Source organism: Mustela nigripes, unplaced genomic scaffold (genome assembly GCF_022355385.1).
Source record: "Mustela nigripes isolate SB6536 unplaced genomic scaffold, MUSNIG.SB6536 HiC_scaffold_76, whole genome shotgun sequence".
Taxonomy (NCBI): Eukaryota; Metazoa; Chordata; class Mammalia; order Carnivora; family Mustelidae; genus Mustela; species Mustela nigripes.
This window is the reverse complement of record NW_026739491.1, coordinates 2063816-2087210: the sequence shown is the minus strand read 5'-3', so window position 1 is coordinate 2087210 and position 23395 is coordinate 2063816. Positions and strand designations below refer to the sequence as shown.

Below are 23395 nucleotides of genomic sequence, written 5' to 3'. Positions count from 1 at the left end.
GTTCTATTGTTGTTGAATAAACTCTTCTTTATATGTCTGTTAGATCTAGTTGGTTTACAGTGTTGTTCAAGTCCTCTGTTTCCTTACTGATCTTTTTTTTTTTTTTTTTAAAGATTTTATTTATTTGACAGACCGCGAGAGAGGGAACACAAGCACAGGGAGTGGGAAAGGGGAAAACAGGCATCCTGCAGAGCAGGGAGCCCAATGCAGGGCTTGAACCCTGGGATCATGACCTGAGCAGAAGGCAGATGCTTAACGACTGAGCCACCCAAGCGCCCCTGATCTTTTTTTTAATAAAGATTTTATTTATTTAATTATTTGAGAGAGAGCAGGAGGAGTAGAGAGAGAGGGAGAAGCAGACTCCCCACTGAGCAGAGGGAGCCCATTGCGGGGCTCAGTCGCAGGACCCTGAAATCATGACCTGAGCTGAAGTTAGTTGCTTAACTGACTGAGACACCACGGCACCCCTCCTTACTGATCTTTTATCTACATGTTCCTTCCATTCTTTAAAGCGAAGCATGAAAGTCTCCAATTATTATTATAAAAATTTTATTTCTTCATTCAGTTCTGTCAATTTTTGCTTCATATATGTGAGAATCTGTTGTTTGGTGCATATATATTTAAAATTGTCTAATCTTCTTCATGAATTACCCTTTTATCAATGTATAATGACCTTCCTTGTCTCCTGTAACAATTCTTGAGTCAAAGTGAGTTTTGTCTGATACTAGTAGAGCCGTCCCTGGACTCTTTTGGTTACTATTTGCATGGAGTATCTTTTTTCATTCTTTGACTTTCAACCTGTTTGTATCTTTGGCTCTAAGATGAATCTATTGTAGACTGTGTATATTTCAGATCTTTTTTTTTTTTTTTATCCATTCTGTCACTCTGTCTTTTAATTGGTGGGTTTAACCCAGTTACATTTAAAGTGATTGCTGATAACAAAGGACTTAAGCCATTTTGCTGTTTGTTTTCTGCATGTCTTATGTCTTCTTTGTTCTTGGTTTCTCTAATACTGCCTTCTGTTATGTTTGGTTTTTCTTTCTAGTGCACACTTTTGATGCCCTCATTTCCTTTTCTGTATATATTTCAGTTACTTTCTTAGTGGTTACCATGGGGATTACAGTTAACATTCATAAATTTTTAACAACTGAATTGATACCAGCTCAGCTTTAATAATATACAAAAACATTGTTCCTATCCCAGAACCCTGAGATCATGACCTGATCCAAAGGCAGAGGCTTAACTCACTGAGCCACCCAGATGCCCTACAAAGAGAAAAATCTTAAAAGCAGCAAGACATGCCTCTCTGCCTACTTGTGATCTCTGTCAAATAAATAAAATCTCTTAAAAAAAAAAAAGGACAGCAAGACATAAGTGATATATTACATAGAAGAGGTCCTCAATATGGTTAGCAGCCAACCTCAAGCTCTGCCCCCACTTTACGTTGTTATTGTCACAAATTATATCTCTATACATTATATGCTCACTAATATAGATTTATGTATTTCTCTCTTAAATCCCGTAGGAAACAAAAGAGAAGTTAGAAATCAAAGATACAATAATATTAGATTCTACTTTTACCTGTGTAGTTTCCTTTACTGTAATTCTTATTTCTTTGTATGGCTTTAAGTTACTATCTGGTATCTTTTTATTTCAGCCTGAAGAACTCCCTTCAGCATTCCTTTTAGGTCAGATCTACTAGCAATGAACTTCCTTGGCTTTTTGCAGGATATAGCATTCTTGGTTGATAGTGATTTTCTCTCAGCACTTTTAATATATAATCCTGCTACCTCTGGTCTCTGGTCTCTGGGAAGAGGTTGGCTGCTAACCATATTGAGGAGCTCTTCTATGTAATATATCACTTATGTCTTGCTGCCCTTTTTTTTTTTTTAAGAGATTTTATTTATTTATTTGACAGAGATCACAAGTAGGCAGAGAGGCATGTCTTGCTGCTTTTAAGATTTTTCTCTTTGTAGGGCACCTGGGTGGCTCAGTGAGTTAAGCCTCTGCCTTTGGATCAGGTCATGATCTCAGGGTTCTGGGATGGAGCCCCGCATTGGGCTCTCTGCTCAGCAGGGAGCCTGCTTCCCCCTCTCTCTCTGCCTGCTGCTCTGCCTACTTGTGACCTCTCTCTGTCAAATAAATAAATAAAAATCTAAAAAATAAAAAAGATTCTCTCTTTGTCTTAGCTTTTGACAGTGTGACTACAAAGTGTCTCACTGTGGATCTCATTTATTTATTTTCAATTTCTTTTTTTTTTTTTGGCAACACAGATTTTTTTAAATTATAAGATTATTATTATTTAAAGATTTTATTGATTTATTTGAGAAAATGAGAGTGCACAAGTGTGGTGGGGAGGAGCAGAGGGAGAGGGAGAAGCAGACCCCCCACTGAGCAGAGAGCTTGCTGTGGGGCTCAATCCCAAGACCCTTGGGATCATGACCTGAACCTAACACAGATGCTTAACCAACTGACCGACCCAAGTTCCCCTATTTTATTATTTTTTAAGTTTTTATTTTAATTTCTGTTACCATACAGTGTTATATTAGTTTTAGGAGTACAAAATAGTGATTTAGCAGTTCCACACACCACCTGATGCTCATCACGAGTACAGTTCTTAATCCCCTTCACCTATTTAACTCATCCCCCACCACTCTGCCCTCTGGTTACCATCAGTTTATTTGCTAAAATTAAGAGTTTATTTCTTCATTTGTCTTTCTCTCTCTTTTTTTTTCCCCCTTTGCTCATTTGTTTTGTTTCTTAAATGCCACATATGAGTGAAGGCATGTGGTATTTGTCTTTCTCGGACTTGTTTTATTTAGCGTTATATTCTCTAGATCCATCCATGTCATCGAAAATGGCAAGATATTGTTCTTTTTTGTGGCTGAATAATATTCCATTGTGTATATATAAACCACACTTCTTTATCCATTCATCCAACAGAGGGGTGCATGTATCCCTTTGTGTTTCTTGGGTAAATACCCAGCAATGAGATTGCGGGATCATAGGGTAGCTCTGTTTTTAACTTTCTGAGGAAACTCCATATTGTTTTCCAGAGTGGCTGTACCAGTTTGCATTCCCACCAATAATGCAAGAATGTTCCTTTTTCTCCCCATCCTCATCAACACTTGTTCCTTGCATTTCTGATGTTAGCCATTCTGACAGGTGTGAAGCGATATCTCATTGTAGTTTTGATTTGTGTTTCCCTGATGATAAGTAATGATGAACATCTTTTCATGTATCTCTTGACTGTCTGGATGTCATCTTTGGCAAAATGTCTGTTTATGTCTTCTGCCCATTTTTAAATTGGATTATTTGGTTTTTGGATGTTGAGTTTTGTAAATTCTTTATGTATCTTGGCTACTAACCCTTTAGCAGATACGTCTTTTGCAAATAGTGAAAGTTTCGCTTTTTCCCTACCCATTTGAATGACTTTTCTTTGTGTTGTCTGATTGATGTGGCTAGGGCTTCCAGTATAATGTTGAGTAAAAGTGGTGAGAGTAGACATCCTTATCTTGTTCCTGACCCTAGGAGAAAAGCTCTCAGTTTTTCTCCATTGAGGATGGTGTTAGCTGTGGGTTTTTTATATATGGCCTTTATTATGTTGAGGTATGTTCTCTCTAAGCCTACTTTGTTGAGGGTTTTTATTGTGAAAGGATGTTGTTGTACTTTGTCAAATGCTTTTTCTGTGTCTATCAAAATGATCATATGGTTCTTATCCTTTCTCACTGATATGATGTATCACATTAATTGATTTGTGAATATTGAACCACCCTCGCAAGTCAGGAATAAGTCCCACTAGTCATGGTGGTGAATGATTTTTTTAAGTGTATTATTGAAATTGGTTTCCTAGTATTTTGTTGAGGATTTTTGCATTCATGTTCATCACAGATACTGGTCTTTAGTTCTCTTTTTAAGTGGTGTCTTTATTCAGTTTTGGTATCAGGAGAATGCCAGCCTCATTGAATGAATTTGGAAGTTTTCCTTCCTTTTCTATGTTTTGGAATATTTTGAGAAGAAGAGGTATTAACTCTTCTTTAAAGTTTGATAGAATTTGCCTGTGAAGCCATCTGGTCCTAGACTTTTGTTTATTGGAAGTTTTTTCATTACTGATTCGGTTTCTTTGATGTTTATTGGTCTGTTCAAGTTTTCTGTTTCTTCCTGTTTCACTTTTTGTAATTTATATGTTTCTAGGAATTTATCTACTTCCAGATTGTCCAGTATGTTGGCATATAGTTTTTCATAATATTCTCTTATAATTGTTTGTATTTCTTTGATTTGGGTAGTTACTTCTCTTCTTCCATTCGTGATTTCACTTATTTGGGTCCTTTCTCTTTTTTTTCTTGATAAGTCTGGCTTGCTTCCCCCCAGCCCCCTCCCAAAGAACCAACTCTGTTCTGTTCTATTGTTCTATTCTGATCTGTTCAATTGTTATTTTAGTTTCTATATCACTTATTTCTGCTCTTTTCTTTATCACTTTTTTCTGCTCTGTCTTTATTATTCCTTCCTTCTGCTGATTTTAGGTTTTGTTTGCTCTCTTTTTCTAGCTCCTTTTGGTGTTTAAGCATAGTTGTTTATTTGAGATTTTTCTTACTCCTTGAGGTAGGCCTATATTGCTATATTCTTCCCTCTTAGAACCACTTTTGCTGCATCCCAGAGGTTTTAGAATGTTATGTTTTCATTTTAATTGCTTTCCATGTCCTTTTTTGTTTCTTCCTTTAGTTCCTGGTTGACCCATTCATCGTTTAGTAGCATGTTATTTAATCTCCATGATTTTGTGGTCTTTCCAGATTGCAGCTGACTTTTAATTTCTTAGCACTGTGGTCAGAAAAGGTGCATGGTATGACTTCAGTCTTCTTGAATTTGTTGAGGCTTGTGTTGTAGGCTAATATGTAATCTGTTCTGGAGAAAGATTTGTGTGCACTTGAAAAAAATGTGTGTTCTACTGTTTTAGGGTGAAATGTTCTGAATCTATCTATTGAATCCATCTGTTCCAGTGTGTTGTTCAAAGCCACTGTTTCCTTGTTGATTTTCTGTTTGGATGATCTGCCCATCAATGTAAGTGACATGTTAAAGTCCCCTATGACTGTTGTATTATTATTGATTAGTTCATTTATGTTTGTTACACACTGTTTTATGTATTTGGGCGCTCCTGTGTTGGGTGCATAAATATTTATAGTTGTTCTATCTTCTTGTTGGATTGTCCCCTTTATTATTATATGTGTCCTTCTTTGTCTCTTATTACAGACTTTGTCTTAAAGTCTTTTATCTGGGGCACCGGTGGCTCAGTAAGGTAAGCATCCAATTCTTGGTTTTAGCTCAGGTTATGATCTCAGGATTGTGAGACTGAGCCCCACATCAGGTGCGGCACTGGATGTGAAACCTGCTTAGGATTCTCTCTTTCCCTCTCCCTCTGCCCTTCCACCACATGTGCACAGTCACACACTCTCTCACTTTCCCTCTCAAATAAATCTTTAAAGTCTTTTTTATGATATAAGTATTGCTACTCTGGCTTTCTTTTGAAAGGTATTTCTCCATGACCTCATTTTCAATCTGTAGGTGTCTTTAGGTCTAAAATGAGTGTCTGGTATACAGCATACAGATGGGTCTTGGTTTTTTTTTAATCCACCCTCTCACCCTATGTCTTTGATTGGACACTTTTGTCCATTTATGTACAAAGTAATTATTGCTGTATTTTAATTGCCACTGTATCCCTTGTTTTGTGTTTTTTTCTGAGAATTTTCTCTGATCCCCTCTCGTCTTTGTTTTGCTGATTTTCTTTAGTGATATATTTGGATTTCTTTTTCTTTTTTCTTTGCATATTTATTTTGGTTTTTGATACATGGTTACCATTAGGTTTGTATATAACATCTTACGCATATAGTAGTCTGTATATTAAGTTGAAGATTGTTCAAGTTTGAGCCCATTCTTTTCTTCTCCCCCCCCATGTTTTAGGTATATGGTATATTTTATATCTTTTTGTGTGTGTGAGTTCCTTGACTTCTTTTACAGAAGTATTCACTTTTACTGCTTTTGCATTTCCTGTCTCTATTACTGTCACTTTTGGTCTCTCCCTTCCACTTGAAGAGTCCCCTTTAATATTTCTTACAGCGCTGGTTTAGGGTCATGAACTCCTTTAGTTTTTGTTTGCCTGGGGAAGTCTTTATCTCCTTCTATTCTGAATGGTAGTCTTGCAGGATAGAGTATTCTTAACTGCAGATTTTTGCCATTCAGCACTTTGAATATATCATGCCACCGCCCCCGGCTTGCAAAGTTTCCGTTGAAAATCTCTTGCTAGACTTATGAGTTTTCCCGCATAAGTTACTGACTTCTTTTTGTCTTGCTATTTTTAAATTTTTTTCCTTGTCACTATATTTTGCCAGTTTAAATCCAGTATACCTTAGTGTGGGTCTGCTTTTGTTGACTTTGATGGGAGTTCTCTGCCTCCTGGATCTGGATATCTGTTTCCTTCCCCAGATTAAGAAGGTTTGCAAATATTTTTTCTTCTAATACATTTTCTGCCTCCTTTTCTCTTTCTCTTCTTTTTCTGGGACTTCTATAATACAGATTATTATATTTGATGGAGTCACTGAGTTCCATAAGCATATTCTCATTTTGTATAATTCTTTTTTCTTTCTTTTGTTCACCTTGATTACTTTCCATTGCTCTGTGTTATAGATCACTAATTTATTCCTCTGCTTCTTCCATCCTGTTATTATCCTATCAAACACATTTCTCATTTTATTTATTGAGCACTTTATCTCTGCTATATTATTCCTTATCCCTGTGTTAAGGGTCTCACTCATGTATTCCACTCTTTTATCAAATCCATTGTGTATCCTTATGCTTTAAATTCTCTATCAGCCATGTTACTTATATCTGTTTTACTTAGATCTCAGGCTCTGGCCTTGTCCTGTTCTTTCATCTGGGATGGATAAATGTCTGTCATCTCCTTTTGTCTGCCCCCGTGTGTCTGTTTCTGTGTGTTAAGAAAGTCCACTGTTTCTTCTTTTCTTGCAAGTAGTGACTTTATGAAGAAGAGTTCCTGGAGTGCCCTGCAGTGCAGTGTCTCCTGTTCCTGGAGACTGGCACTTCGGGAGAGTATCCTAGGTATTGCTTTTGCCCTGCTCTTGAGCCTGAATCACATTTCCTTTCAGTGGAGTCATCTGCCCTGACTCTCTGCCTCTTTGGGGCTGTGCTTGCTTTCTGTGGTGTTCCTGGGATCCAGGCAGGCTAACTCTGAGGGGTCGTGCCCACTGGGGAACTTTTGAGTGTGGGGGTAGCACAACTTGCCCTGGGCCACTCGTCCTATGATGAGTTTCCTGAAGTGCTGTGGGTGGCCAGTAGAGTGGGCTAAGTGTGGCTGGGCCTGGTGCAGAACTAAGGGACCACAGGATGCACGCTGCATGCAGTGGCTGGACCAGGCATGCACACTAACAGAATCTACTGTGAGCCCAAGGCTGAGGCTAGCAGGTCCTCTAGAGAACTTGTGGGTGTGGTGCCCTGCGAGCTGGTTTGGTAGCAAGCATCTGTGCAGCACTGTCTCCTGCAGGTTTATGGAAGGATGGGGGAGGTGGAAGATGGCACCTGCTTAGCTCCTTTGTTTTTAGAGAAGTCCCCCAACATGCTACAACATCAGTATGAATGGATCTGTCTCCCATTTGACCCCAGTGTTGTGCAAATTGCCATTTTTATGTTGCCTGTTGGCTCAGGTTGCTCTCCCTTTAAGGGTGTTGACCCAGCTATCACTCACCTTCCTGGCTTGCTCAGTGCTGAGTCAGCTGACTTTTAAAGTTCCAGCCTCCAAGTCCCACTGGTTTAAAAAATGTACGGAATTCAGCCCCATTTTTTTTTTTTTAAGATTTTATTTATTTATTTGACAGAGAGAGAGAGATGACATGTAGGCAGAGAGGCAGGTAGAGAGAGAGGGGGAAGCAGGCTCCCCGCTGAGCAGAGAGCCCGATTTGGGGCTCAATCCCAGAACTGTGAGATCATGACCTGAGCCGAAGGCAGAGGCTTTAACCCACTGAGCCACCCAGGTGCCCCCAGCCCCATTTTTGAAGCCAAACATTATGGGGCTCAGTCTTACCCCAGTTGAGCTCCCTGGTGTGAAGGCACATTGCTCTGCCATCTCCATGCACACAGCTCTCTCCCATCTGCAGGCAGCCTCCATCCACCTTTCGGAATTTCCTAACCTTTCAGATCCTGCTTCTTCTGTATATTTAGTTATGGAGTTTGTCCTGCCAGTCTTCTGATTGCTCTCTGGTTTATTGACTTGGGTATGGTTGATACCTAGTTGTAAATGTAGGGACAGGGAGAGCTCTGGGTCCTTCTACTCTGCCATCTTCCCCCAGACCGTGAATCTTTTTTAGTTTATTCTATATGGATGTCAGTGAGCTTCTTGGATGTGTAGATTCCTGTCTTTAATCAAATTTGGGAAGTTTTGAGCAGTTATTCCTTCAAATATTATTTCTGCTTCTCTCTGTCTCTGCTCTCCCCATGGGAGTCCATAATGCATGTGTTGATAATGCCCCACAGGGCCCTTAGGCTCTGTTTATTTTTCTTCATGTTTTTCCTTTCTGTCCCTCAAACTGGATAGTTTCAGTTGTCCTGTCTTGAGTTCACTGATTCTTTCTTTTGCCTGAATCCTTCTAGTGAATTTTTCATTTAAGCTTTTATACTTTTCAGCTCCAGTGTTTCTGTTTGGTTCTTTTCAGTAATTTCTGTCTCTTTTATTGATCATCTGTTTTTGCTGGGAAATTGTTCCCTTGGTTTCTTTCAGTTCTTTGTCCATGATTTCTGTTAGTTCTTTGAGAATATTTAAGTCTTCCTCTAGAGAGTCCGAGAGTCTAGGTTTCCTTAAGGCCAGTTTCTCTTGATTTCTTTTTTTCCTCCAAATGGACCATACTTTCCTGTTTCTTTGTATGCCTTCCAATTTTTTGTTAAACTGTTCATCTTGAAATTCCAGTGGGATAATTCTGGAAATTAGATTCTCCTCCCACCACAGATTTTGCTGTTATTGATTGTTATTGATTGTTTAGTGCCTTTTCCAACTGTATTTCTTATCATGGATAGTCTCTAAATTCTCTGTTATGTTGTCTTCAGTCAACTCGTGACCTGACAGATTTCCTTAAACAACTGGAGCCAAAAAGACCAAATAATGATGATGATGAAAATAACAACAACAACAACAACAACTAAATTTAAAAAGAAACTTTCCTATCTTTACAGATTGGCTCTGAGCAGGAGTACTTACTTCTTCAATGCTAAGCCAGGCTGTCTCTAACTCTGCCTTAGCCTTCACCTCTTTCTTGGACAGAATTCAGAGATCAGCCAGAGGTATAAGCCTAGGGTTCTCTCATCTGAGCACACATCCAGCCCTGGGAATATGCAGTGCACTCTGGATTCCCCAGTATACGTGATACCCCTTCAAAGCCCTTACTATTAAGAGAATCTTCCTCCTCAGCCTCCTTCTTCCGAGGCCTTTGGGTCTGTCTGCCGTATACTCCATTCACCATCCCTTACCCCAGGTGATTAGGTAGCATGGCCTTAGATGCTTTCATCAGATGCCACCCCAAAAGGCACTTTTAGCCTAAGATGGGCAAAACAAAGGTCAGGCTTGCCAGTCCTCAGGGAACCCCCCCAAACAGGTCAAAGTGCACAACAAGCTTTGAGAACAAGTTCCATGTTGGATCCTATAGCACCAGCAAGCCACACTAGGAACACAGGGTGCTGTCCCCAAAGTCTCAGCCCCAAAGCTGTGCAATGGGGTTTGTATGTAGGTAAGGAAAAATGCTTTCTTAGGGAAATTTACCAGCCTCTTTCTTCACTGAGTGTCCCCCTGGTTACTATAAGGTTTTTATTAGATTCCAGAATTCTAAAAAGTTGATTCTGTTTTTGCCAGCTTAATGATTGCTCCAGTGGAAGAACTAATTCTTAGAGCTCCCTGTTCTGCCATTTCTGTCACTCCCCCAACCCTAAAGTTTTGCATTTGTTTTAAGCAGCTTAAAACAACAAGTATTTATTATCCCATTTAGCTTGTGAGGGTCAGGAATCCGCTTGCATCCTAGCTAGGTGCTTCTGGCTCAGCATCCCTCCCAAGTTTGCATTTAGACAAGTTGGCCAGGGCTCACCTCCTCTCAAGGCTCAGCTGGAACTGGATAATTCACTTCCAAACTCAGTTGTGTGGCTGTCAGCAGACTTCACTCTGGCTGCTGGCGGAGGAGGTACGATTCCTCACCACACAGACCTCTGCATAGTGCTGCTCACAGCATGGCCTGGTTTCCCCCAGAGCAACAGCTCCGTAAGAGAAAGAGATCTCCCCGGTGTTTTGATTGTTTTATTTATTTATTTTTGGGTGCTTTTTGTGATCTTTATCCAACCCTCAGATAATTGCACTCCTTTTGAGTGAGAGAGAAAATCTGAACCCTGGATAATTTCTTAGTGGAGAGGAATTGGTTTGTCCTTCCCCAGAGGCATTACCACTATGTGTGTTCCTCAGCCCTCAAGATGGAACCAAGAGACCCTAAGGAACCTCACATAGCCTCGGAGGAGCAGCAGACCCTTGCAGTTGACCTCTTATCCCCCCCTCCCTCAGACCCCTGCCCTTCCTCCCTCAGAAAGCCATGAAAATAAGCTTTCTGGACACCCAGGGCCTTAAAGATGACACTATAAACTGCTTCCCCATTGTGTTCCCTTGTAGTATGTTCAGTGGTTTGTTTTATGGAGGAAATGTGTCCTTTTAGGTTAAAAAATGTATGTGAGAGGTGAAGTGAGTGATTCTTGTAGAAGGGATGGTACTAGGCACAGAGGACTGCAAACCTGTGTAGAATAATGCCTGCTTTCAAGTAGTTTATCATATACAGGAGGAAATAGGACAGGAAAGTGATGAAAAATAGAATATCAGGCAGCATTTGTGCCTCAGTATTGATAAGGCAGATGCTGACATTCTCCGAAAGTAATAATATGAGAAGCAGAAGGAGAATACGGAAGTGGCTAGGAAAGAAAGTGAAAGATCTTTGTGATCGTATTTGTCTTTCAGATCTGGTTGCATATTTCACAACATAATGATTTTTGAAAACTTTTGATTGTCCTGCTTACAGGACCGAAGCTTCTTCCTCATGAGTGATCAGTTTCATTCTCGTTTATTTTGTTCCTTGCTGCCATACAGAAAGACAATTAGCATCCACATTTTTTTTTAATTTGAAAAAGTAAATTAGGTTCATGTTCGCAGTTTTATATCCACTGTTCTGATATAATTTCAGTATTTACAGAAGGGTTCATAAAATGAATAAGCCATTGAGTCATAATAAGAATAGTAATGCAAGCCCAGTCTACCAATTTGCTAGCTGCCATTTGTGCTTAAAAATGATAATGCTACTGATGTTCTTCTGTTTGAATGGATGCATCTGGAAGACAAGGTTGGGGATAATCAGAGGTCAGCCTCTTGCAAGATGACCTTTCCTTGGCAAGTGCATCTCTCCTCTAATGAATGATACAGGCAGGTGTTAAATATCCCAAGCGAGGGTAGTTCTGCATCTTCTCTTAGGTTATGATTGGAATTGGAAATAGGACAAAGTGTATGTAAGATTTTTTTTTTTTTTACATTCAGATCTTAAGCATGCTATGGACTGGAGTTTGACCCACATGTAATAAGAAAACTGGAAAACTGTTCCTATATCCTAATATACAGTGAAATCAGAGCAGCCTATACTAATTTTTATACATTGGAATTAAACTGTGGATTTTTCTTTTTGTCTAGATTTAGACTGTTGTAGTTATATCCACAACGAATCTACTCTGTCTTCATATCTACTCTAGTTATACAATTTAATTATTTCAACTGGGGCCGTACATCTTATTTTTCCCCTTCCAAAGTGTAATCCATATTACCTCCTTTATTAATATGTTTCCAATTTGAGAATATTCTTTTTTTTCTTTTGGCTACAGTGAAACTGTGTTTTCATTTTTTTGAATAAAAAATGAATTCTGAATTTTCATTTAATTTTCCTTCCCTAGACAATTAAATCCCACACAGAAACAGATGAGAAACAAACAGAGAGCCGTACCATCACTCCACCTGCTGCACCCAAACCAAAACGGGAGGAGAACCCTCAGGTAGGCTCAGCCCTCCAAAGGCATGGTTCAGTCATGAGACGTGACTTATTCTCAACGAACGAGGAGGGACACTTGCTGTCTGAGTCACTTGGTTTTCCATTTCTTGTACTTCCATACTATTCAGTAATGTATTGCCAAATCAATTTGGCCTAAGGCAGATTAAGAGTATGGTCTGGAGTGTCCATGAACTGGCATACAGGCATTTCATGCAACTTACAAACTTGAAATGTAAGATTAATGATAAATTTCCCTCATGATAATTATTTGTCTCCGCCAACATTTCTAAGAGGTCTATCCAGTTCACTCGGCTAAGGTCTATTTATGTTATTGATTATAGTTGTTATATGTGCATTTTTGTTTCTACCATTGTATTGCACCAGATTCCCAAGTCCCAAATGAATCAGTAGCCCAAAAGTTGTTCATTGAAGCATAAAAGTAGGGATGAAAATAGTAACATCTGTACTATAACTTAGGATAGAGTTACAAACTTACATAGCCAGCAGGACTGGTACAATACACAATGTAAATTTGTGTGTCCCCTTAGACAAGAGAATTTTTTAGTTTGGCTCATGGATAAGCAGCTCTGAAAGAAAAATGTGGACAGGTAATATGATGATAAAAATCTGATAGTTGGATTTTATTAGACCAGCAATCTATTTCCTTCTGTCCTCTGTGCATTCTTTTTAATGAAACCATGTCAAATAGTGGCATGAAGCCATCAAAACTTCATGTCTTTTTTTTTTTTTAAGAGATGATTTATTAAGTTAAGCCAGATCAGGTTTTTCTAAAACAAGTATAAATTATAATTCTGATATGAAATAGATTTGTTTTTTTAAATATATTTTTAAAGTTTTTATTATAATTCCAGTTGGTTAACATACACTGTTATATTAGTTTCATTTCTTTCTTTCTTTCTTTTTTTTTTTAAGATTTTATTTATTTATTTGACAGAAAGAGACACAGCAAGAGAGGGAACACAAGCAGGGGGAGTGGGAGAGGGAGAAGCAGGCTTCCCGCAGAGCAGGGAGCCTGAACTGGGGCTCAATTCTGGGATCATGACCTGAGCCAAAAGTAGACACTTAATGACTGACCCACCCAGGCACCCCTGAAATGGATTTATTTTTAATTTATCTGTAAAGAAGGGACCAAAACTTGAACTAGAAAGAAGTACTAGTGATGCAAATTGCTGAAGAACTTACGAAGTTATCCACAAAATTACCAAAGGAAAAGGATATCTTATATTGGTAGCCCAGTGTGGGCAAGCGAGCACCACTACCATGTAGAGTGGTAGATAATTCACCTTCGAATTGGACAGAATCACTGCCTAAAAGAGAATAAATTAGTTTTTGGTACACGTGTGATGCATACATGAGGCAGAAGTTCTTAACAACTTTTTATTCTCTTTATCACTGAAAATCTGTACCAGAGGAGAGATTTTTTTACTTTTTTCTTTTTTTTTTTTTTTTTTGGTGAGCTCAAAGTAGACTGGCAAAGATGAGTTGTTTGTGACTACCCAAGAGGAGTACTGCCACTTGATTAAAAGAAGGTGCATCTGGATGTCAAACCACACGCTGCTCTACAGAGAACAGCTGGTAGACAGCCTTCTTATCTTGATCAGGTTGTGAAGAATAGTGAAAAGCAGGAATGTAGTTCATTGGCAATCACCGAGTGTATGCCATTTCAACGTGCAATGTGGAAAATGGGCAGCAGGTCTAAAAGTGCTTTTCCTTACCGAAGTATGCTGGTGGTCAGGGGGATAGGCTCCCACCTAAGTTTTTGAAATAAGAAATAAAATAAAAACATTTCTTCAGAACTCTGAGCATACCAGTAAAGAACACTTCTGTTTTCTTAAGTGGCTTGTTCAGGGACTGTTTCTTCCTAAAATACTCAGTATCTTAAACAGCTTGAATCTCTCACTTCAGGCCAAAATACCGTGGTATTGAATGTTGAGGGTAAGCTGTCAGGATTTTTAAAGACCAAACGGTGATACAAACAATTCCACAGGACTATGTCCTAACAGTTGATGCTATTCTTTTTTGATAATAATCAGTGAGATAAGTTGGTGATCTGTTGTTTGGCATATTTAGCAGCCACGTGCAAATGAAAACATACTTTTCAGACCACATGTGACTGCTGAGCAAAATAGGAATCAGTTTGTTGCTCTCTCCAACTCTAAGCATCTAATGTTCCAGCTTTGGGATTCAGTTTTCTAATCAGTGGAACTTCTGATGGAGCCCTAAGTGGTCTCCAAAGAGGGATTCCTCCATAATTTTTGGGTCCATGTTTGATTTTAAAACCATAGTATTAAGCAGAACCATCAGCTGTTGTTCCTAAAACTCATTCAGCTTTGAGCTAGCATTGTCCCATCATTGGTAGTAAAAATGTAAGAAACCTGGCCTGCTATGACAAGTGAAGTACTTAGAACTTGGAGCTTGTTGTATGGGAGGCTCTTTGTTGTAACCTCTACATGTTTTCTGAGTATGAAATTCTCTTCCCTGTCAGAGGATTTTTCTGGAAAAACAACAAAAAAAAATTAGGGCACTCAAAGATGCTGATTTCTGTCATTGAGAAAGAAAGTAGAAGATGCAAGCCACAGTCCTTCTTTTGTGATCCCTTTGAGACCAGAAAGCCTCCACAGTGACTCTGGAAGGTGTCTGTTCTTTGGTCTTCTGAACCTGGCCTCCTTCCTTCACGTGACCAGCCCATTGGGCTGGCTTTGCCGAGGAGTCTAACTAGGAACATGCAGTTGGCTTTGTGAGAACCCAAACTGAAGTACATTCTTGTTTCTCTGGCACAGAAACTTGCCTTCATGGTGTCTCTAGGATTGGTAACACATGACCATCTAGAAGGTAAGAGAAGATATGGTGCTGCCTTGCTTGTGGCCCAGAGCTTTGTTCTTGGAAATGGTGTTGAATTTATTGTTAGAACGTAGAACACTGGAACACCAGTAGTGTATGATCAGCTAGTGTGGACTTTCTTTCCTTTGGAGTCAAACTTGCCTTTCCTCTAACTTCATCCCCTCCCGCCCCTGTTGGCATCCACACTGCTGTCCAAGGGAGACGGCCCAGCTGCCTGTATTAAACCGACTGCTGTTCCCTTTAGAGGAACTCTTTTTTCCCCTGACAGCACGAAGTATCAGATGCCCCTCTGACAAATCTTTGTGTTTTTCAATCACTCTGGGTTATCCAAATCTTAAGAAGTTACAAAGCTACACCTGTCCTAGTTATCTAACTCAAGAATGGTGAACTATGGTCAGTCTAGGTTTGTGGATAGAGTTCATCCACACCTATATTCCAGTGAACTAAAAGTAGGCAAGGACAGCTTGTTTGTTTATAAGTGTAATCTGCTGTTCAGCTCTGGGTCACAGAGAGCCACCCTGTGAGACAGCATGGTCTTGCTTTCTGAGAGGTGAGAATAGATGGTCCCACGCCTTTGTTCCCAGCAGTGTGCTTGCCTCTGCTCAGGCTGCGGTGACACAAGAGAGATGTGCCCCCGTTTCTCATTTGTCATGGGAAAACCAAAAGATAAACAATGAAGTTCAGTTTTTGAGGTTCTCTATACCTCCCTTCTAATTCAAACCTTTTGCTTTCCCAAGAAATCCAAAGCAAGAGGCAAGAGCGAAAAAGAAGAACGACGGCAAATCCAGTGTACAGCGGAGCCGTCTTTGAGCCGGAGGTATTCCTGGCCAGAACTTGGCCTTCCCCTCTCTGTTCTAGTTTTATTTATGATTTTTTCCATCTTCTCCCATCTGAAAAACCTGCTGAAGAACAGTACCCTGATTATACTTGGCCAGCTTTGTGAAATGATGGGTTTTTCTCGGGCCAATCATACTGTTTCATTTATATCATTCACTGCTTTCCCCTTCGTTTTTTTCCCTAAGTTGGAGGAAATACAAACCTACCTTAAAAATTTAACTCATCGTGGCTTAAACACAGCTGTCATCCGAAGCAGATGCAGACCTCTCTGGAATATTCTATTCTCTCAGAGCCAAGTAGATATACTAAAGCCCATTAGCCCTGAGACCTTGGGTGACTCGCACTCACTCGCTGGCGTGTTGGCAGGCGTGCTGTGCGCAGCCATAGCTTATACCGGTATTGGTAGGAACCATGCTATTCAGCTAGTTACCTTTCCTTCTTCAATCCTCAAAGCGTAAGAAGAGCGCAGTCACATACCTGAACAGTACAATGCATCCTGGGACCCGGAAGAGAGGTGAGTACCTTTTTGGAGCTCTCCCTCGCTGTTGCTTCTGCTTTCTGTGTCGTGTTTCTTCCCCCTCCTTCCTCCCCTTGTCCTAGAGCCTGACTCCTAAATCCCTGGAACATAGTTTTGTTGTTGTTGTTCTCTGAAAATGGGGGGAGAAGAGAGGGAAACTTCTCCTTAGAGTTCTGTATATTGAACCGCAAGCTGCCTTTCCTAGGATTCTGGCAAAGCTGACTCAAGGAAATGGCTTAATACAGCATTTCTGCCCCAGGCCCATCAGGCTGTCCATGAATAGCACAGTGAACAGAACATTGTGTGAAAGGAAGCATTTTAGCATCATTGAGCAGAGCAGAGCACTGCTGTTGCCAAGGTGTTCTTAGTAGTGTTGAAGTCGTCCTGCTGCCAGCAAGACCAGAGCATGACGCGGGTCTCTGTGAGCCGCAGGCTTTCCAGGAAGGAAAGACATAGCCACACTGAGGACTTAGAATCTGTGAGTTGAGGACATCTCCAGCTAAGGAAGAGTAGGTCATGGTCAAAACAGGCTCCCTGAAGTAGAAGTTCCTAAAGAGCCCCATCCCATATTTCAGGCCTGACGTGGCGCTGGCGCCCCTTCCTTGTGGGCAGGGCAGAGGCAGCAGCCTTCCATGCAGGTCTGAGTAGGTCTTAATAGCTCTGGGTTTGAGCTCATAAACAAGGTTCTGAAATTGTTCCTTGATGTCAGTAATACATCCCAAGGTCCCTTTCTCCACATGATAATGTGTCCCTGAATTACAGTTCCAAGCTGGAAAGGTTGCAGAGTGAGTGGAGTAGCATACTAATTTTTGCATAAGCACACACTGTCTCAGAGCTCTTGGAAGCCTAGGAGGTCATCCTGACCCTTTTCTTTTGTCTGCCTTAGGCAGGGCTACAACTGTACCATTACCACCTCCTCACCAGACCGGATCGCATACCCACCTGCAGCAACCCGTTCTAATGGTTCATTACCTACCTGTCCTCTAGGTGGCCGCAGATATTTCCATGAGAAATCCCAAGTCGTTCCTTCCTATTGATTCCTGGGACACAGTAACCAGTGTTGTGGGTTACTTTTTGTTGTTTTGTTTTTGGTAATTTTTAGTGACCTCTGACCCAGTTCTCAGAAAGGAGCCCCCCAGTCAGAAGCCACAGTTAATTGGTGTGCTGGTGGGGAGTATCTGCTAAGAGGACAGGGTTAAAGGAGCCAGAAAGACCTTGGCCTCACTTGCCAAGGTCAGAGGATGAAAGCCTGTATTCACAATGCCTAAATGTGCCTTCTGCGGGTAAACAAAGAGCATTCATCTTTCACTTCCCCTTTGGGCAGCCCTAAATTCCCTAGAAAAGACAAACTTGTATGTTCTGTTTGTACTGCAGACATTGTCAGTTTAACACAGATAGGTAAGATTTGTGTAATGTCTGACAGAATCATGACTCTTGTGCATAATCCTGATATAAATTATAACTGTTGGCAAAGTTGTGAGCCCCTGTACCTTTCATCAGTGTTCGTAGGCAATTGTGTGCCTCTCTAGCTTTTTTTTTTCCCGTTGCTGTGCTGAACATATACTTTTGATCACTCAAAGCTTAAAAGCTTTGATCCTGGTCCTTCTGACAAGGACCCTGGCTTAGGTGTATCATAAGCAGCAGTGGTTGAACAGTGTTGCCACACCTGTCAGGGTCCATTCATAGATCCTCTGTAGCCATGGGGCTTGATTCCCAGGGCTCTTCCTCCAGCCAGTCTTCTAGTGGCATTACTGATGGGCTGGGCCTTCTCTGAGATTTGCTGACAGGCCCCAGTCTTTAGATATGGAGTTTACCAGAGTGTTTGAGACGGAAGCGGGGAGACAGTTGTTGAGCAACTGCGGAGGGGGTCTGACTCCAGACATACTTAAAATCACTGTTAAGATCAGATCATCCTTTTAGCTCTCAGATTCCAGCTAGTCCCAGGACATATTTCTGTCTAGCTCGATCAGCAAGGGGTAAGAATAGTTAACTTGAATTTTGCCTCCTCAATGTGCCTTCCTCCATCCTCACAAGCAGTGAAATGACCAAAATATAGATAGGAGAGAAAAGGAAAAAGCAGAGATCCTAAATAAACCCATTTGTGGGAACAGGGACTCATTACTGATTGCAAGGATGATGGTTAACAGAGAAACTTTAGAGAACAGTATGTAGAAGTGGTGGAAAAACAAACTCCTGTTCCTAGCCGTGGCCCCTATGGAGCTTCGGCGTCTTATTCTCACCCTAGAAATCTCAAATCATAATAATCCAAGCGTGTCACCATGATCCACCCAAGGCCAGGCCCTGTGACATGACGCAGCCCTCCTGTCATTCTCTAAGGCTCTCTTATCCTCCTTTCTTTTGAGACTCATGCAGTTGTTTCTAATGCCATTTAAATCTTTGCTTCTCTTCCTCTCTTTGAGACTGTTGTATTAACCTTCTGTCTGCTACCTCACTTCCTTTTCCATGCTAGCCAATGAGGAACACTGGCCAAAGGTATGTAAGATCATTTTTCCCCCTTTCTTTCCCTCCCCCTTTTTCCCCTTTTGTTCCCTTCTCTTGGTATATAGGTCGTCCTCCAAAATACAATGCAGTGCTGGGGTTTGGAGCCCTTACCCCAACATCCCCCCCATCCAGTCATCCTGACTCCCCTGAAAATGAAAAGACAGAGACCACATTCACTTTCCCTGCACCTGTTCAGCCTGTGTCCCTGCCCAGCCCCACCTCCACAGACGTAAGTAACTTGGGAAAAGCACGCTCTCTTTCTGAGAGCTCAAACTGGGGAAACCGTTATCATGTGTTGTGTCCTTACCAGCTGCATCTCCTTGACTAACCCTGGAACAGCAGTAATCCCTACAGGACACTAGACCATGGAAGGCAACCTGTGCTGGGGCCCCAGGTCCCACATGTCCTTGAGAATCACCTACAACATCAGGAGGCTCAGTCAGAGTCCTTAAAATCTGCATTTGGTCTGCTGTGAATGAGCTCTCAGGAAGACGGATGGGGTGGGAAGTCAGCTCTTGCAGTTGAAAGGTGCCCAGGTTTCCATCGTCCGTGTTTTGGGGTGAGGGAAAGGAGCAAGGCACTCGATCGTGCAGCAGTCCTTGCTTCCTGCTTCAAGCAGAATTCCAGAGGTGGAAAACTTTTCTTTCAAGTCACTTTATTCAGCAGAGCCGACCAAACAGGTTTCTCTGGAAAGTGTCAGATACTTAGTAGCCTGCACGTGGAAACTGCAGGATTCAAAGCTAGTGCCCTCAGATTTTGTTTTTTTTGTTTGTTTTTATTTTACTTATTTTTAAGTTTTTAACTTTAATTCCAGTCTAGCTATCATACAGCACGGTTATTAGTTTCAGGTGTACAATACAGTGATGCAGCAGTTGCATGCGTTACTCAAGGCTCGCCACTTGTCAGGTGTGCTCTTGAGTCCCCTTCACCTGTCTCCCCATCCTCCCAACCCCGGCCCTCTGCTGCCCGGCAGTGTGTCCTCTCGCAAGCGCACTAAGATCTTAAATGAGCATTTACGTAGCCGTGAGTTTAGTCAGCAAATACTTCCCCAGCGCTACTCTGGAGGCTGGGGACGAAAGGGGAACAAAACCAGCTCCTTGCCCTCCGGGAGCTCCTGTTACAGGGCCAGAGGCAGGCGATAAGCAAATGAACACAGAAAAGGTAGTGGTAAGTCTGTCGAGAAAACAGGGACAGAATTAGGGGGAATGAAGAAGGAGGGCAGCAGGCTCCTCTGTTTTACGAGGGGAGGGAAGAGAGGGCCTCTCTGGTGGGAGGTGGACGGTGTGAGAGTGGGCCAGGGGGAGACCTTTCCGTGCAGAGGGAGCAGCAGTGCGGAAGCCGTGAGGTAGGCACCTACATGGTGTGGAAGAAAAGCTAGAAGGCCAGGACAGCAGGGCCGAGGGAGCAACGAGACAGTGGGAGATGACACTCCAGAGGTGGCAGGGCCCAGGGCGCAGGGCCTTGGGGCTTTTGCTTGGAGGGAAAGGTGGGGACCGCTGGAGGGCTTTGAGGAGAGGAGTGATGTAATTTTTCAACTTTTTATTTTGGAAAATTTCAGACCTACAGTGTAGTTGCAAGAAAATACAAAGACCAAATACATACGTTTCACCCAGATTCACTGATTGTTACCATTTTGCCATATGCTCCCCCCTACACACACGCACACACGCATGCTCTTTGGTAAACTAGTTAAGAAGTTGCAAACACCATGAATCTTTACCTAAAACCTTTCAGTGTATTTCTTCTTCCAAGAACAGAGGTGTTCTCTGATAGAGTCACAGTGCAGTTATCAAATTGAGGACACTTAATACTGAGTAGATATGATTCTGTAATATATATTCCGTATTCAGGTTTCTCCGGTGGTCTCAGTAATTGCCTTAGGCACACTTTGGGTTTTTTTGCTCCAGAATCCAGGTTAAGATCACTCTTGATAACTGTTGTCATGGTATTCTCTCTTCTTTCTCCTGACTCTAGAGCCGTTTCTCAGCCTTTCTTTGTCGTTCATGTCATTGACAGTCCTTAAAAGGAAGGCCAGTTGCTGCATAGCGTGTCCCTCCATTTGCTTGATCTCATTGTCTCCTCAGTAGACTCAGGGTTTGCATTTTTGTAGGAACATTGAGTGCGTGATGGTGAGTCCTTTCCATGACAGGTACCACGTGCCTCAGTCAGTCTGTCCTGTTGTCGGTGATGTTAGCTTTCGTCTTTTAACATAGATTGTGTCAAATTTCTCCACTTGTAAAGGTGCCTCATTTCTCTGGCAGAGATAGTTTTGAGCTGTGTAAATATCCAGTTCCCCAGCAAATTGTTACCCAGTGGTTTTAGCATCTTTTGGTGGTGCATTTACTATTTTTAAGGTGTTTACAGAATCAACTTGGATTTTAAAGGATTACTGTGTCTGAAATCTGCAGAAGAGACTGTGGAGAGGATAGGATGGGAGCAGGAAGACCAGTTAGGAGGCGGCAAGAGCTGAGGGTGACTTGGCCTGGTAGCGTGGTAGACCTAGGGCTGGAGGAGAGTGACCAGGTCTGCATATATTTTAAAGAGCCAGCAGGAGTAGATATGAGGTATGAGAAAAAGAGAATAGTCAAGGGTGAATCCAGAGTTTTCAGCCTAAGCAACTAGTAGGATAAAACTGTCCTTTCCTCAAGATGGCAAGAGGAGTGGGTTTGAGGAGGGAAACCGAGAGTTTCATTTTATCTATGTCCCATTTCTTTTGTGAATTACAGAGTTTGTCTTTAGGATCATCTTCAGGTAAAAGGTCCCTCAAACTGGAAGGTTGTCAGTGCTTACTAATGAACTACCCTTTTCCAAAGAACAAAAGAATACCATATCCACATTCTGAGTTTAAATTCTAGAAGCAGCAAAGGAAGTGTCCTCTTTGGAGGACCAGGTCATAGTGGGGTTCTGTTCTCTGGCAGCCTGCCTTCTTGGACATAACTGGTGACACAGACTCAGCTCTGCTCTTGAAATTCAGAATTTCATCCAGCCCGCCTGACTTTCGGCTTGAGTAATTGATGCAGGTTTTCTACCTGTCCGAAGTAATGAGGACCAGGACTCCTTATCAGAAACCTTGTTTGCTGGCACGAAAGATTGTCCCAACTTCTCTGCAGCTGAAGCATTGCTGGAAGAATTGGTGGCCTCTGACCTCTTGGTAGGGGTCTCCCACAGAGTGGGATACAAATGCGGGGGAACAGGTGATTCTGTGGTTCTGTGCGTGAGTCTCTTTCCAAAGTGTTGACCCCTGATGGGGATCTGTGGCTTTCTTTGAGAGACTGAACCCCAAGGATCTATTCAGATCAAATAACAAAATCTTCTGCCAGGTTTTGTCTTAAAATGCAAATACTGCACTTTTCAGAAATCTATAAGCAAAAGAAGGCTTTTCTAAAACCACTAAATACGTTAGAACTTTCTGAGTTAAACCTAGTGGAATGGATTTTTTTTTTTAAGATAATTGACTTCTACTTTTACAGTATCCCAACAGTAGCAGTGATTAAAATCAGCACACAGGACTCTGTATGTTTGCTGCTGGGTAGAACAAGCCCCAACAACATTAATTAAATAATCACAGCTGAGCAGCAAGCATTTCCTGGGGATCAATAACCGTCTAGAAGGACTTGGTAATGCAAAACCCAGCCAGACGCTAATCCTCAGCACATACCTTGTTGCACTCGCACTTTGTGAGAAGGGAAGATATGTTGACACAGTTATACAATTCTTTTCAGCGGATGATGAAGTTGCAGTTGATATAGCCAGGGTGTTTGCAAAAAACATACACACTCGGCTCCTATCAGAGAATCATGGGTCACCATCTTTCAGTTTAACATTTGGTTTATGGTAGCAAAGTAGTCACCAAAGCCGGAGCCTTTTGACCTGGAGCAGCACCTCCACGGGACTTCTCTGCTCTCTTGAAGCTAAGCTGAGAACCCATTCTGGGTAGATAACATCTGTACCTGGTCATTGTATTATTCATTTCTTTGGGTATTCTCCAGGTGTGGTCCCTGAGACTCTTTTCGGGGTCCATAAAAGCAAAACTATTTTCGTGCTAATAGTAAAATATTCTTTGCCATTTTCATTCTCTTTTTCTCAAGAGTAATCAGTAGAGTTTCCCAGATATTACCTGACCTGTAATGATGTCATAACTCTGAGGGTTTCATGGAATGTGCCCTTAGTGTGTTCTGGGGTCTGACGGTTTTTCAGTACACTGAACAGACAGAACTTTGCTCTTGAACATGGAAATAGGATAGGACGTCGTCTTCTCTTTAGAAACTTGAAGGAAATCATTTAGCCTTTATTCACATACTGTTTGGCCTCCAATTCTTGCAGTGCTCCTCTCAGGAGCAAAAGAAAGTGAGCAGAACTCTTGAGCCAACGGAATAAGATGTCCGGTTTTTTGTTTTGTTTTGTTTTGCTTTGCTTTGTTTTCCTTCATCACTGGTAATTTATCTTGAGTCCATCTGACAAGATCTCTGAAACCTTAAAATTTGTATAAACTTCATAAAGGTGCAGACTCACACAGGTTCAAGAAAGACTGTTTCTCTAGAGAAGAGAGCTGTTCAGCCTGATT

The 23395-nt window shown here is 41.5% G+C and overlaps 1 protein-coding gene across 15 annotated transcripts in view; it reads left to right on the top strand.

Moving 5' to 3' along the window:
- LOC132008247 (PHD finger protein 21A) overlaps positions 1-23395 on the top strand; it is a 192697-nt gene that overhangs the window by 159041 nt on the left and 10261 nt on the right. For 11 of the 15 annotated variants that reach the window (XM_059386767.1, XM_059386764.1, XM_059386765.1 and 8 more), the window contains 5 exons: positions 12019-12117; positions 14915-14966; positions 15713-15792; positions 16266-16326; positions 18897-19060. In XM_059386767.1, the coding sequence (XP_059242750.1) occupies positions 12019-12117; positions 14915-14966; positions 15713-15792; positions 16266-16326; positions 18897-19060 (456 nt within the window). Of the gene's footprint in view, positions 1-12018; positions 12118-14914; positions 14967-15712; positions 15793-16265; positions 16327-18799; positions 18823-18896; positions 19061-23395 lie in introns of all 15 variants that reach the window. The other 4 variants (XM_059386770.1, XM_059386771.1, XM_059386769.1 and 1 more) reach the window with 1 other exon arrangement.